The sequence below is a fragment of the Monodon monoceros genome, unplaced genomic scaffold (assembly GCF_005190385.1).
Source record: "Monodon monoceros isolate NGI ecotype Baffin Bay Population unplaced genomic scaffold, NGI_Narwhal_1 Super_Scaffold_3, whole genome shotgun sequence".
Taxonomy (NCBI): domain Eukaryota; kingdom Metazoa; phylum Chordata; class Mammalia; order Artiodactyla; family Monodontidae; genus Monodon; species Monodon monoceros.
The window spans coordinates 23,458,430-23,473,847 of record NW_021703780.1 but is presented as its reverse complement, the minus strand read 5'-3'; the positions used below and the strand labels follow the sequence as shown (position 1 = coordinate 23,473,847).

The following is a 15,418-nucleotide window of genomic DNA, read 5'->3' as shown; positions in this document are numbered from 1 at the left end:
ATATCCCCTGTAGTGTTCCATACGCTTTCCTCACTTCCCTCCCTTAGACCTCTGCCACTCCTTTGCTCTGTTTGACATCCTGTGATTACTTCTGCTTCATAGTTAATAACCACTCGTTCCTGAGGTTAAGGAGAGGGATAGAACATGAATAAATCCTGAGATGGGGAGAGGGCAGAATAAGTCAGGAGAGAATGAGGGTTCTCTCCTCTCAGACCCCCTCCTCCTCACCCCCCATCAGGCTGGACAGGGAACCAGGCCTCCAGTTTGAAGGAAATGGCTGAAATTTCCTCTCAGATTAGTTTCACAAGTGTCTCCAGGCTCAAATGAGGAGTGTTTAAAAGGTAGATGCCCAGGCCCACTCCAGACCTTGATCAATCACTGAAGGTGAGCTCCAGGAACACATTTTTTTTTTTTTTCGCCACGCCGTGCAGCTTGTGGGATGTTAGTTCCCCGACCAGGGATCAAACCTGGGCCCCTGACAGTGAGAGCGTGGAGTCCTGACCACTGGATCACCAGGGAATTCCAAGGAACATGCATTTTTAACACCCATTTCTTACACATCAACAGAGATTATCATCAAATTAACACAGGACACATAGATCACTTCAGTGGATCCTTTGTTCCATATTATGTTTTACCAACCAAAGCATCTTGCCACAAAGAACCACAGTCAAGGCACAAAGGTAAGAGGAGAGTCTGGACAAAGTCCTGTTGAGGTGGTAGGAGGAGCTGAAATGCCCTCAATAAACTGCAGTTTCTTGTCCTAATCTTCTGTGAACCCCTGATTACCCAAGTAGCAGATAATCCAGTCATTTTAGTTTGGTTTGGCATGCATTGCTTTACCTTTTTTGACAACATATGTACCCTACAGGTTGTTTATTTTGGCCTAACATTAAAATGATTTACATTCTCTGATATATGGCAAAAGGTGAAGGATGGCAACAAACAAAATCCGGCTCTTGTGAACACTAGTTCCAGGCCAGATGCACACAGGCCAAAGGAAATTGCCTATCTGGCCCTTCCCTATACATACCACCCTCTTCTACCCTGTCCCCAGGGTGGGAAGACTCCGTTTTCTTTTTCCCTGTCTGGCTTGGACACCTTAGCCAGGTAACAAGGCTGACAACTTGGGAGTAGCTACTTAGTAGCATTCTTTAAGGCCAGGGCTTTGGATAGTAATACTTTTCTCTTTCCTCTAATACCTGACTCTCTCCTTTCCAAGTTCCCTTGGGAAAGCAGTGAAAGGGTAGATGTGTCTTGCAGGATCTCTTGCATCTTGCCTCTCCAGATGAGCAAGGTAACAGCTCTTGGAGATGAGCAACTACAAGGAGGTGGGCGATGAGCCATCTCTGCTGAAGGCTAAGGCAGGGACCTGGGTTCTCTTTCTTCCTACCCCCTCCTCCCCACATTCCTACCTCTGGCCAATCCTACTCATAATGGCAACCAAAGAAACCCTTCTCCCCTTTATGATTCTTTAGGAATCTGTTCACTTAGACCCCTTTCCTGACCTTATTTCTAACCTTCTTGATGCCCAATCTCTGCCCTGAAAATAACTCCTCAACTTCTACACCCACGAGAGCAACTGTCATTCATCTTTATTTCAATTTAGAGGTACCAAGACCCCTGTGATCTTCCTAAAAAAACAAGACTGTTTTGGGTCAAAGAACCCCCTAAAAGGATGTACAGGGGGTTCTGTTTCCTCCTCTGGTTTGAGCAAGTCAGACCCTCCCACAGACTTGTTGTTTCTGGAAAAGCCTCTCCTTCCTTCCAACCCATCCTTGTGCAATAGAAAACCTGATGGACTTCAGAGGAGACTACCCCCTGGGAACCAGCTCTCCACCCTAACAGTGAGGAGGGAGACACTGCAGTGCTCTCGTCCCAGCCCAGTCCTAACTACTCCTCCCCATAAACCATTCTAGAAACCAAGGTGTTCTCCCAGATGGTTCAGGACTGGAACCAGGCAGACACGAAGACGTTCCAGCAGGTCACAGGAAGGAAGGCCCGTAGCTCTTGACCCTGCCTCACCCCGATTATTCCCACGTCCCTACCTGTCACTCCCAATCTGTTGGGGGCCTGATGGTAAGTGGTGCAGCATTCTTCCGACCAGCCCGGATGCCTGGGTAGAAGAGGGGCCAAAGTTTCTCAGTAAAAGTATCAGTGAAGGTGTAGATATGAGAGCGGTCTGTGACGTTGTAAAAAGACAGTGTACCGGCCTCATAGTCTAGGAATATGCCTACCCGCTTGGGTTTCACCTTGATGTGCAAAGGGGTAAAAGGTGTGGTAGTGGCTGCATACTTGTCCCCATTCCACAGCCGCACCCGCCAGTAGCCAGTCTCAGGGAGTGGGGTCAGTTCGCCCTTTCGGCTCACAGAGTCCCGGCACACACCCACTGCCCAGTGGGTCTTGTCGCCCACCTCCACCTCCCAGTAGTGTCGACCTGAGGTGAAACCCTCAGTAGCCAGGACACAAGGGTAGAAGGTGAAACGCTGTGGTGTATCAGGGAGATCCCGGAGTCTTGTCTCCACGAACTTGACGCTCTTACGATCTTCCGACAGGACTAGGTTAGGATGAGCAGTCTCAGGGTCCAGGGTCACATCCGCTGGCGGGAGAAGCCAGAGTGGGGAGCTAGATGAGGACGGGAATAGCTAAACGCCCCTGCCTCACTCTTCCAGCCTGCCTTTGCAGAGCCTGCTCCCTGAAAGCCCCCAGAACCCCGTGGTTTGCTTAACTTTCTCAATCCTTGGTGTCACCTAAGGGAGGGGAGGGGAGGGAACAATGGCTTCGTTTCTCATCCTGGCCCTAAAATAAACAGGTAATGATCTCTTGACTCTGCAAGGGCTGGTGGTTTAGGCTCCTGCCTGGTCCTCCCTCCATCCCCCCTGACATCATCATCCATCTCACTGTGTGGAGAAGCACAAGGCACAGTCCAATGGTAAGAAAAAATAAAATGTTAAGAAGGGTACAGAGCCAGATAGCATTATAGTCTAGCGATACAGTGACCATGTGTCTGTTTCCCTGGACAGTCTGGCTTATGACTATTTTCCAAGTAAGTATTAATAAGACTCCCTTTCACTCTCAAGAGGGGACCAGTTTCAGCAAATTATTTAACCTCTCTGGGTCCCTATTTAGAAAAGTATGGGACTAAGAGTAGATGACACCTGAGGCTTCTCACTTTGAGTTCTGTGACTCAGAGTGAGATTGAAAACCAGGTAAAGGAGTGGGTGTGAATATGGACATGAAAAGTGACAGAGGGGATAAGTGAAGTCCAGATAAAGTAGGACCTAAAGACTTTCTTCTCTCTGTCGATTCCCTCTGCTAGTTTCCTTTTGGGAACAACTCACCAATTAGCTGTTTAAGGATTTTCCTTAGTGCAAAGTACTGTCGGGGGAAATTGCTGAAGTTCTTTTCCAGCTCTATGGATACTGAAGTCACCTCCATGGTCTTCACCTTCTCACATCTAGGAGGGATGGGAAGATAGGGGAAGAAAGGGCAGGGTCAGGGGAAGCTCCAGCTTACTGAGTATTCAGATGTTGTCATCTCTAGGGAGAAACTACAATTCTCCATCCTCACACTTTCTCCTCCCTCAAGACAAGTTCTTGCTTATTGCTTTCTTTTGCCTATCTATGGAAAGCCATACGGTCCCCTAGACAAACCCTTATCTTAATAATCAGTCTTAGAACTTTCTGGAGGTACTGTTATATTTCATGCAAATAGATAACCACCTCCCCCCCGCCCCCAACCAGTTCCTCCTTCCATCTTGTTTGGACACAATTCCACCCATAGGCCCAGGTAGAATCTGGTTCTATTTCATTATCTTTGTATCTAGGAAGTCCTGATGCTCAGAGGGGAAAAGGTAAGGGACTAGTACTCCCAGTTAGATTTGCTCTCTAACTGGCTTCATGAATGCAATAAACCTTCTCCCTTTTTCTACCCAGACACTGCATGACTTTCCCATCCTTATTCCCCCAACTCCTTATTGTAGCCCTACTCTTTAAGCCAAGACCTAACTCACTCAAAGAGATACAAGAATCACTTACTTTTCCAGGGTACTTTTGACATCCTAGAGGAAGGAGAAAAGAAAGCAATATTGGTCCTGGTAGTCAAGGGTCCTAAAGGCAAAAGGTTTCCCTCCTCCCAAAAGTTCTAGATCTATTAAATAGGCATAAGGCAAACTATGGGTCACAGTGCAAGGGGACGAGCTCCAGAGGGATCTGAGTACATCTCTCCCAACCTAACCCCCACTTTCAACTCTCAGTCATCATGAAGCTTGGTAACTGATATCACTTCCAAATAGTTTCTTGTGTGCTTGTCTTTGTTCCTCAAGAACACTGGGACTCAATGCCAGGGACAGGGATTGTGTCTGCTCTTTACTCTGTCCCCCAAGTACCAACCACACACCTGTTTCCTTGAGGATCAGTACAGATAGTTCCAGACGGCTGGCATAGGAACGAATCACACTCTCCCGTTGTGGTTTGGTATCCCTTGTCTAGTATTGGTTAATAAATATTAATAACTGTGTGCCAATCCTGATTTGTGAATACTTGGGGTCCAGAAGACAAAGAAGACAAATCTCTGCCCCCCAAGGATTTCCCAGTTTAATGTGGAAGGCAGAACACACATACATGAAAGGACATGAGAGTAAATACCAAGCAATATATAACATGCAGATAAATGTACAACGAAGCCTCACTGATTCAAATGCTGGTAATGTGATCTCTAAGATAAGAAATATGTTTCCTACAGCCTTGCTAAGACCATTCATTTGCTTAAGAAAACAGATTATTTCAAACATTTTAGAGGCACCATTTACATATCAAAAGCAATATATTACTTATACATTATTTCAAGTGTCCTTCAAACTATGCTTCTGTTCTTTCTGTGCACTAGGTAAATCAAGTTCCAGGACTTAAAAGTAACGGTTACTGCATTTACACAATTTTTAATGCATAGTTTTTTCACTAATTCAGACTAGACTGCCCTCCTCTCAAAAGAGTGAATTTTTTCTTTGGTACAAGTTAAGCACATAATTGTTGACAAGACATAAGAACACCGAAATGATCAGAAGGGGATGGGAGAAATCAGAGAAGGCTTTCTGTAGTGAAAGATCCTTTGAGCCTGTCTGGAAGAAAGAATTGGATTTAGAGAGGCAGAGCGGAGGAGTGAGCATTGCAGGCTGACAGAATGGCCTGTGCAAAGCTAGACTGCGCTTGGCCTGAGGGGCTATGCAGGGGCAAAGGTCGAACCTTAAGCATCTCGAAGCCCGACTGTAAGCACTTGCCCTCCACCTCAGCAGCCAAGTGGGCCAGGTCCCGGCGCTTGTCTCCAAGGTGAGCAGCATTTTCTCGGAGGCGCTGGAGAATGTCCTGTTCCTCCTCCTCTAGTCGTGAAAGTAACACCTGCTGCTCTTCATCCAGCCGCCGATGAAGCTCTTCAAATTCCTTTAGGATCTGCTGTCGACGACTCTCCACTAGTCTCTGAGAGCAGAGGGTGGGTATTATGTTTAACAGGGCCAGTGGGGCATAAAGTGCCTTTCCCCACCCACCATGTGTATGAATTCACAGACTTCCAGTGTCATTGGAAAGAGCTTAACAGGACACTCATGTTTCTCTCCACTGGAATTTCCCTTTGTAAAGAATGGCTCCATCCCTAACTAATAAGAACCTACTGTATAGCACAGGGAATTCTACTCAGTGCTCTGTACTGACCTAAATGGGAAGGAAATCCAAAAAAGAGGGGATATATATATATATACTATAGCTGATTCACTTTGCTGTACAGTAGAAATGAACAAAATATTCTACACTATACTCCAATAAAAATTTTAAAAAAAGGAAAGAAAAGAATGTCTCTATCCTCATTGTCACCCCTACTGATGATGGGATGAAGACCATTGGGGAGATAAAAAAATAAACCAATGTTAAAAAATTTATCTTCTTTATTAAATTAGCTTCTAAAAAAGCTACACTTCTATGTTTTAGTAAAAATATTCAAGACATAAGAACCCAATAATATGACATGTACTATTACAGATATCAGAGATACCTCTGCTATCGCCTACTCTAAAGTTCTAGTTAATGCAATCTGTCAAGAAAAGGAAAGTACTGGAAAGTCTGAGATTGTTATCATTTGTACATTGCAAGACATTTACTTGATAAAAACCAGAGAAGCAACTGGAAAAATATCAGAATCAACAAGATTTTAGTAACAGGTTGTTATAAAATATAAATGTAGATTTCAAGGCTGAACCTGTTCAACAGTTTCAAGTCACTTCAGAGACTGACAGTTTACACCCCAGAAACAGGTTATAGAAGTTTGTGAGTAAATTATTTGCTTGAAATTTGAAACATGCTTTCTTTCAGTTAAACCTCTAACATTTCTGAAACTGGATAATATATGACTCAAACTCCAGCCATAACGCATTCTGAGAGTTACCAGCAGGCATATCTTCCCTTCTGCACCTCAACTGCAACAAGAAGTGATCTCCCCAAAGGATTCCCTAAGCATCACGTGTCTGATGGGGAGGAATCAGCCAAGAGGAAAGCAAAGTTAGAAGCAGAGACTGGGACTCTGGAAGAAGGAAGTGGATAGGGCCTGGAAGGCAGGGTTGAGGGTGAATAGAGAGTGGGGCTGCAAAGCCAGGTGGGCCTTACAAGCCTTGTGTTTCTGGATTTCAAGCTAGTTCCCAGCAGAGGCTGACTAGCTCCAGTTCTAGAGCTGCTTGCTGCTTCCCATTTCACTGCTGCCTCCTCAGGAGCATATTGGAACAAAATATATTCTCACAACATTTACCCTTAAGTAAAACACAGCCTTTTTTCCTGTGTGTCTGTGTGTTTAGGGGTGATGTATGGGTAGAATTTAGGTTCATAACTGTGGTAAAAAGAAAGCAAAGGGCTCTCGTATAATCTCATAATCCCTTCTCTTTTTTTCTATTTTGTAGGGCAGTGGTTCTTAATCAGGGTGTTACCTCCCTCTAGGGATGTTTTGGAAACAGGGGGCATTTTTGTTTGCATGATTGAGGGAGCTCCTGGGAAGGATGCTAACACTCCTCCAATGTGTGAAGACAACCCAGTAATATGAACTGCACCATTTTCTAATGTTCTGCTGGATATTAAAAAAATGGAGTCCTAGACTTGAATGCCACTTTACATACAAACACAGAGTAATTCTTATGTGGTTTTAATATACCTGAATTTTTCAGGAATGGCTGAAAACTCATTAAGACTGTATTTTGTTTTTCTTAGACCTTTACTGTAAGTTATTTATCATTTTGAAAAATTATGGCACCAACAGCTAAACTGCTAGTGGCATTTGAGTCAACATTACTACACAATTCCGTCAGTCTGAATTTGTATTTGTTGCATGTTGATATAGGTGCAAGGATAAAACTACACTGTAGTGTCTTTCAGGGTAGTCATGCCTAAATGTTTACATACCAGATTTTATTATAAATTACTTTTATGTTGTATTATATTATATTTGGGCATGATAGTCTCTTTTAAAAATTATGTGGATAGATCATTTTATCCATAATTTTCATTTCAGCATGATTAATTACAAATTATTTATTTCTAAAAGGGGCATTGGGTCTGGAGGTGGGGATGAGGGAGAGAGTTCAAAAGGTAACTGAAGGAATGCTGGTAGTTGGTGACAGTTTCCGAGGCCATTAAAATGATAATATACATTAAAAAAAAACCACACACCACAGTTCTGTTCAAGCATTTAACAGGTTTTTTTTTGTGTGTGTGGTATGCGGGCCTCTCACTGTTGTGGCCTCTCCCGCTGCAGAACAGAGGCTCCGGACATGCAGGCCCAGTGACCATGGCTCACGGGCCCAGCCGCTCCGTGGCATGTGGGATCTTCCCCGACCAGGGCACAAACCCATGTCCCCTGCATCGGCAGGTGGACTCTCAACCACTGCGCCACCAGGGAAGCCCTATTTAGCAGGTTTTTAAAATTTTTATTCCCCTCTCCATCCTTTACCTTTAAGAAGGTGATCAACAGGAAGAGAAAAGCTAATGACTGGGAATAAGCTTCATTTTTACATATTTTAAGTTCTTCAGGAGCCCTCCAAAAGGACAAATAACATTTTTTTTTTAACGTTCACCTTTGCAATCAAAATTAGTTCAAATTTTAAAAAAATTCAAATGTTTGTTAAAATGTATAAAGGACTAAGGTAATAATACTTGCTTCCCGTTGAAATGTCATTGTTAAAAAAAAAAAAAAAATTAGTGTTTCTACTGATTTCAAACCTGTGTTTAATTTCTGGTGATCCCTAAATCTCAACTCCAAAAACTCATTATTTCTTCTGGAAGCCTTTAATGCAATCAAGTTTCTCTGCTGTCTTCTTAGGAATATGCAACTGTGCTTTTTGTGCCATGTCATTTATATTTTCTCTACTTGACTGTAAGCTCAAGGAGGGCAGGGACTGTGCTTTTGCTCATCATTGTTCCCCAGTGTCAAAGACAGGGTTTGGCCTATACTGGAAGCTTAGTAAATATTTACTGATTTCTGCAGAATTCGTATCTCTGATTTTGCACATACTGGCTATATGATCTTGGACTAGACACTTATCCAAGTTCTGTTTCCTACTGTGTAAACTGGGGATAACAATACTTACCTTACAGGGTATCTAAGTTCACTCTTGTCAAATATGACTTCCTGGACTCCCTTCTCCTTGTCTTGTACCTCCTCTATGTCCCACTTGGGCCAAGTATAGCCTGAACCCTTAGAACTTAAAACTGGGCAGGGCTTCCCTGGTGGTGCAGTGGTTGAGAGTCTGCCTGCCAATGCAGGGGACACGGGTTCGTGCCCCGGTCTGTGAAGATCCCACATGCCGCGGAGCGGCTGGGCCCGTGAGCCATGGTCGCTGAGCCTGCGCGTCTGGAGCCTGTGCTCCACAACGGGAGAGGCCACAGCAGTGAGAGGCCCGCGTACCACAAAAAAAAACAAACCAAAAAACAAAAAAAAAAAACTGGGCAGAACCCTAAGACCTAATACAATCTTCTAAGTTTGGAATGTCATGGACACCTAAGGAATTAATGCACAGGATTCAATAAATACTAGGTATTATTACCACTATAATTAATACATGTTTCACTGTCCAACAGAAGAAATAAGGCAGATACCAAACTACCATGCTACAAATATGGTAATGCTATGGAAGAGATGTGAAACTGTATGAAAATTAAGAAAGCTAATTTCTAAAGGGTCAGGAAAGGCTACATAGGAAGTGGTTTTCATCTTAGGATGGACAGGATCCTATAGGTAGAGGATGAGGGAGGTAAGAACATTCTAGGAACCATTATCATCCAGCATACTTGAGCTTACTTGAATTAAGAGAATGTGGTCCTAATGTTGCTGGGAGGTTCTTCCGGGCGCTGTTGGGCAGCTCCTTCATCCTTCCTCCCCAGTGCACCTTCCACATTCTCCTTTCCTCAATCCCTCTAAGGATCTCTCAGCAGAGAGCCTCCTTCCCTGCTTTACAAAGAAAAGGAGGCCAAGGGGCATGAACTCCCTCAACTCGCCAGATATAAGATGTTCTGTCCTTCACTTCTTACATCCTTCTCCTCAATTCTTAATCCATGACCATTTAAGTACAATGTTTAATCACAGTCAAGCCTAATAAAATATCATTGTTTTTGAGAGAACAGCATTTTTCTAATAAACCAGAACTGGTAGATTAAATAATGTGTGGTTAATGTTCAGTTAATTGCCTGCAGAGCAGCCCAAGTGGGATTGCCTGCCTTTACCTTGAGTTCCCCAGGCTTCTTCTCCTCAGAGGACTTGCAGCGGGTGATCTCCTGCAGCTTCCGCTCCAGGGGCTCCAGGCACTTCTGCAGTTTTTCCTGAGGGGTGAGAAGTGGGAGAAGAATGGCATTTGGGGTTGGCTAGTACATCCTACGTTCAGAGGCTAACCCATTTGTTTTAAACCATTTGTTTGCTTCCTATCCATCTGTCTCTTGATCCAACTCCCTTCCTGGCCTGTTATTTGAGGTGTCAGCTTCCTACAGGTCCCTTCTCCTGCCACCAGCCTGTCTCCATCACCTCCCTTGCTCACCAAACCTTCCTTTCACTGAATCTCACTGTTCCACTGTCACCAACTCTCTGTCCTTCCCCAGCCCTATCAATTTTCTAACTCAAGGAACTGCTTGTTACTGTCAAAGTGACCTCCTGTACCCTGATATCCTTCTTTAAACTTGTTTTCCTATCCAATTCTAACCACTTGCAAATATAATAAAATCTTGATTACTTATTCTGCAAACTACCATAAAGTCTTATTTCCAAGATTTTATTAACATTAACACTTATTAATTATGCAAAATACTTGATAAAGTGCTAAGACATTAAAATCTCTAATTCCTATTACTCAGACATTTACCCTGTGTCCCAGCAGTAAGTTAAACCAGATGCCATATTATCCTTTATTGGGGGAAGATGCAAACAGACTGGCTCAGCTTAGCCTGGTGGGGATCATTCTAAAGTGATGTTACCTGTTCCCAATACCAGTGGGTAAACAAGGGGTGTGCTGAGCAGGGGGACAGAATGAAGAAACCAGACCATTTTTCAGTTCTTAAGTTTGATCTTCTCCACATGGTTTCATTCATTTATGAAAAATATGATACATTCGAAGACCACACATACTCAAATGTGTTACAAAAGTCAGACAGAATTTTTTGGGGTACTCCTTACTGCTCTTCTTCATGCCTGAGGATAACTGATCAGACATACTGCGTGCCCCCGTGTACGTAGCTCTGAGGGGACTATAGAGTGAGGATCAGATACCGTCTTGCCCTCAGGAACTTACAATCGTCTACCCAGGGAGTCTCCCATCCTCTGTGCTCCTCCCTCTTGCCCTGCATTGGCATCATGTGTCTGGTTCCCTACCTTGTACTCCTGTGTGGCATCGTCCAGTGGCACGACGGTGTGGGCCCGGTGGGTGTGGGAAATTGCACATATCAAACACACTGCCTCCTGGTCCTCATAGCAGAAGAGGCTGAGGGCTTCATGGTGCTGGGGGCAGAGGCTCTCATCTCGGATCTTCCGCTTGACGGCCTGGAGCTGCTTGGCAATTTCCACCATGCTGCCCAGCTGTCGATTAGGTCGGAGACTGCGGTAGCGGGACGTCTTTCGACATACAGGACAAGGGAAGTCCCTCTCTAGGTCCTCCCACCAGCGAGTGATGCAAGCTTTGCAGAAGTTGTGCCCACACTCAATGATGACAGGCTCCTTCAGATACTCCAGGCACACAGAGCAACTTGCCTCCACCTGTAAGTTCTCCAGAGCTGCAGCTGTGGAGGCTGCAGAGGCCCCAGCCTCTAACAGGCTTGTCTCTGCCATTATTTAACTTGAGGTTAGGACGGGAGAAGAGAAAAAAAAAATGTTAGTTGGAGGTTTAGTTTTTTTTGCATCCCTGGCCTGACAGTTACCCCCATGTTAAATCCTAACTCCAGATTTAGCCCCATCATAGTATTTTACATCTTCTCTTCCACTACATCAACCTCTTTTGTTTCTCCATTTCCAAAACTTGTGACTCCCAGCCATCAATTTTTTCTCTTCAGCAAAATAACACACAACCCTCAATCTCTTGTCTTTTACCACTGCTTTCTCTTGCTAGAAACAGAGGCTTCCTTCAACTCTGAGTACTTCTCCTGATCCAGGTTCATTCCACTTGTATCTCAGAACCTATAGTTTCAGACCAATGTATTCCTAGTGTGACATCTTCTTCTAATAGATGAGAAAAGAGTATGGGAAAGCGAAGAGTGCCAAAGCATTAATTAAGATTTCTTAAATTGAGTATATTTTAAAGTTTAATATTACAGAAGAGTTTTACTACAATAGCCCATTGGAGCCTAAGCTTGATTCTCTGCCACTGTTCTCTCAGTCTTTCAAAGGGTAATAAATAGAATGAGTTAGGCAAGGGTGACAACCTCTTCTTTTCAGAAAGTTTGAAATTATTCTTCCTTTTATCAGGCTAGCCTAGAGAAAGTGTGCCCTTTTCTTGGAATGAAATTATTCATACAACTCATTTCTATTTGTGTGCATCTGGACATCTGGAACTGCTGAAAAGTTATAAATTCATGGCAACTAAAGAGTCTATTACTGAGCCCAGGGCAATAATTTTTTGAAGAGAGAGCTGACAAGTCTATTTTAAGTATTCAGCAGTGACTGGAGTCTTTTGAAATAGTTATCAATAACTAACTCCTTGGATGTACTGTACCTCCAACTAATAGGTTCTGGAGTGGTTGGGAATTAAGAGAGAGAAAAGTAAAGAGGCAATCAAAATCTTCTAATGAAGCCTCAAAAGAATTGGAAATGCATCTAAGAGATTTATAAAGTAGAAGGCTGGTCCTCTATTCCATCCTTAAAACATCACCACTTTTATCCATGAAATAGTTGATTTCTCCATCCCCTTAACCCCCCTCCCTAAGGGATCCAACAGAAGGAAATTTAGTAAGTCTATGTGTTGAGAGAGAAGTGACCATGTAATGAGTTGGGTTAACAATGATTATTCCTGTATATGTTGACGGCACACGTGAAAAGTGTTTAATTTGGAGTAGGAACTGACAGCTTATTTGGACCTGAATTTCCTCCCTCAACCAGGAGAGTTCAGTCAGATGATTTTTCTCTGCCTCTGGGAATCCAACTTTGACGAGTAATCTTTCCCTTTCCCTAATCTTCTAGAAATTAGGTGGTCTCCTCACCTGGGGTGAGTTGAACTGTATGCAGAGTTAGGGGGCAGAATGGATCTAGACTAGCAAAGAAGTAGTGTGGAAGAGAAATGGGGAAAGGTTAGGGAGGTATGGGGAGAGGACTTGGAGCTACAGCACTAGTTAAGCCTTCGGTGTCTCTGGGTTGGTCATTTTTCCCCCTCTATTCCTCGTGTCTCAGTATAAGGGCAAACTTCAAAGCTGTCCTCATTTTGTTTCTACCACTGTCGGGGGTCCCACCTTGCGACCCTTTCCTGAGCGTGGTCCACAACTCGGTCCCACCCCCGTCTCCATCTTCTCCCGCCAGATCTGGCGCAGGGGGACTGGAGTGCGGGGAGAGGAAACGTCGCTGTTGGCAGGGAGGGAGGGATGCGCGTCCAGGTGAGGAGGAGGTGTGACGTGAAGGTGGGATGCCCGCCGCTATGACGCAGCCGAGAGCCGCGGTGACGGCGTAAGAGTTTCACCCGGGGAGGCGAGCGGCAGCGGGACGGGGGAACGGCGGGGTAGCCAAGCAACGCCGGACGCGCTGACGTCGCCGGGGCGGCAAAACGTCCGCCCGGGCCCGAGGCGGGCGGAGGCAGCTGTGGTTACGTGCGGGGGTCCGGTGACGCAGTCGCGGGGCGCTAGGACGCGGCGTGCGGAGCCGGTCAGCGGGGGCAGGCCCCAAGGCCCCGGCGCGGCGGCGGGACAGCACCTACCTTCCCGGCTTCGGGTCCGGGAGTGCGGGGCGCAGAGCCGCCGGAGCGCTGCCTCCCTCCTTCCTCCTCCCCCCGCCCCCGCCCCGCAGCGCGACACACAATACTCGCCGGAAGCGGAAGCCGCGCCGAGAGGCTCGTGTCAGTGGAACCCCGGGTGTCGGCGGGCGACCGCGGGAGGGCCTAGCGGCGCCTGCGGAACAAGGAGAAGGCGGGGGGCCGGAGGGGAGAACCAGCAGGAGGAATGAAGGGCGAGAAGAGACCCGGAGGGGCAGGTGGCTGAAATGCAGTCGTCCAGGTGACCCGAGGAATCCTCTGGAGAAAGAGGGCCGCGCATGCGCGTGGCGGAGCACTGAAGCCTATTGCCCACAGGGCGCCTACGGGCGGCGGGGCAGGCGGGCCCGTCCCGCCCAGGGTGTGGACCCGGGCTCTGACTCGGCTCGGGCTGGTCCCGGTTGGGGCTGGGAGCCGCCGGGGGCGGGGCAAGGGCGGGTTGCGGACATTGAGCTACACTGCTCCTCTCTCCAGGGTAGTCCCGGGAGAAGGTGGCTCGCCGAGTCGGCGGCCAATTACGTGGTGGACCTGCGGGTCTCAGCTGGCACGTCACTTCCGACAAGTTGAGTTTAAGCCTTTTAACGTTAAAGGATTAGCTCAGTTTTCCCTGCCGTGGGCTTCGGATGCTTGGTCACCTTGTCCTTGCTAGGCGAGCTTTACGGAAATGATCTACCTCCTCCGATGGAGTGGGAGCCCCGAAAGAGCTGGTACTGTGACTCTGCTGCTCACCTTTGTGTCCTCAGCTCCTCGCTTGGTGCCCAACCGCAGCGAGCGCGCAGTGAGCACCCGTTCTGGGTGCGAGCCAATCCCGTCTTTTTCCAGTTTTGTGGCTTTGGCTTGAGTTTCTCCGCAAGAGCAGATGGTGGTTTTGCGGCGACTCCGGACTCCTGCGTTATAGCCTCCTTACTTTCCTCTCCTGTTGCTGGAAGCTTCGCAGGCTTGTGACTTTGGAGGACGAGGGCGAGATGATGAGGAAGAGTCGGTGGACAGAGGTGTGATGAGACTGGGAGGAGGTGCTGAGTTGAGTTGATGGAGCTGGGGAGGAGTGGATGCTGGGTAAAGGGGTGATGGGACTGGGGAGAAGTTGGGGCTGGGGAAAGGTGTGCTGCGGCTGGGCAGGAGTTAGTGCTAAGAGTAGACACTGCTGGTTGAAAACGCAGCTTGCCCCGCCTTCTCTCTGCCAACACTTGGCATACAGAATGCTAACCTAAAGAAATGAACAAATTTTGGTGTACCCTTCGAGGTGAAATGGCCCAATGGCCCAACTTGTACCTGTGTAAGTTGTGATGCTGTTTACAAACACTGTGCAGTATTTAACCTCTCATCCTGGGAGCCAGGAACTATTTATTTGCAGAAAATATCTCATGTGGGAGGTATAAAGATTTAGGGTCAGGCATGCTAAATACAGCTGGTCTGCTTTTTCTTCACTGTTCTTTGCTTTTTGTTCACTCTTTTTCAGTAGCAGTGATTTGAAGAGGATTAAGCTTGATAAAATTACATTTATTAACTTTTTTTTCCCCTCATTGTTATTTGACTATTGGGAATTTTAGCAGCAGTACTGTTTCTAGTTCATGGACTGCCTCATTCTAAGGTAGGGTAGTTTGAAAGCCACAAATTGGGCGGTCAGCCTCTTTATCCTTACATTATAGGGAGCATGGTGAGGTTTGGTTCTGGTCATGATTTGTAACTTTTAAGGTGTTGGCTAGCACTTCATTCTGGCTTTCTGTTTGTAGGTGGCCAGGGGTGTGGTAATATTAAGCAAATTTCCAGGAGGAAGTGCATTTCTGAGGAGTATGAAGAATGTGGTGGCCTGGAGACTAATAGATTATTAAGATGACTTTATGCTCAATATGGAAGGAAAGAGGGGAGAATGTCTAGGTAAAACTATAAAATTATGAAGGGCATGTACTATGTCATAGAACAGGGTTTGGCAAACCTTTCCTGTAAGGAGCCAAATAGGAC

The 15,418-nt window shown here is 46.0% G+C and overlaps 1 protein-coding gene across 2 annotated transcripts; it reads right to left on the bottom strand.

The window, feature by feature from the left end:
• Positions 1–65: 65 nt before the first annotated feature.
• LOC114907953 (E3 ubiquitin-protein ligase TRIM39) lies at positions 66–13,479 on the bottom strand. Of its 2 annotated transcripts, XM_029244101.1 has the most exons (8): positions 13,406–13,479; positions 10,885–11,344; positions 9,750–9,845; positions 5,244–5,474; positions 4,038–4,060; positions 3,342–3,457; positions 2,415–2,599; positions 66–2,116 (listed from the first exon to the last, which is right to left on the bottom strand). In XM_029244101.1, exons 2-8 carry the CDS (start codon positions 11,335–11,337, stop codon positions 2,045–2,047), a joined length of 1,176 nt encoding a protein of 391 aa, XP_029099934.1. In that variant the 5' UTR covers positions 11,338–11,344; positions 13,406–13,479; the 3' UTR covers positions 66–2,044. The 2 variants fall into 2 exon arrangements, with proteins under 2 accessions (XP_029099934.1, XP_029099933.1); XM_029244100.1 differs by having other exon boundaries at positions 617–2,599.
• Between the last annotated feature and the right edge of the window lie 1,939 nt (positions 13,480–15,418).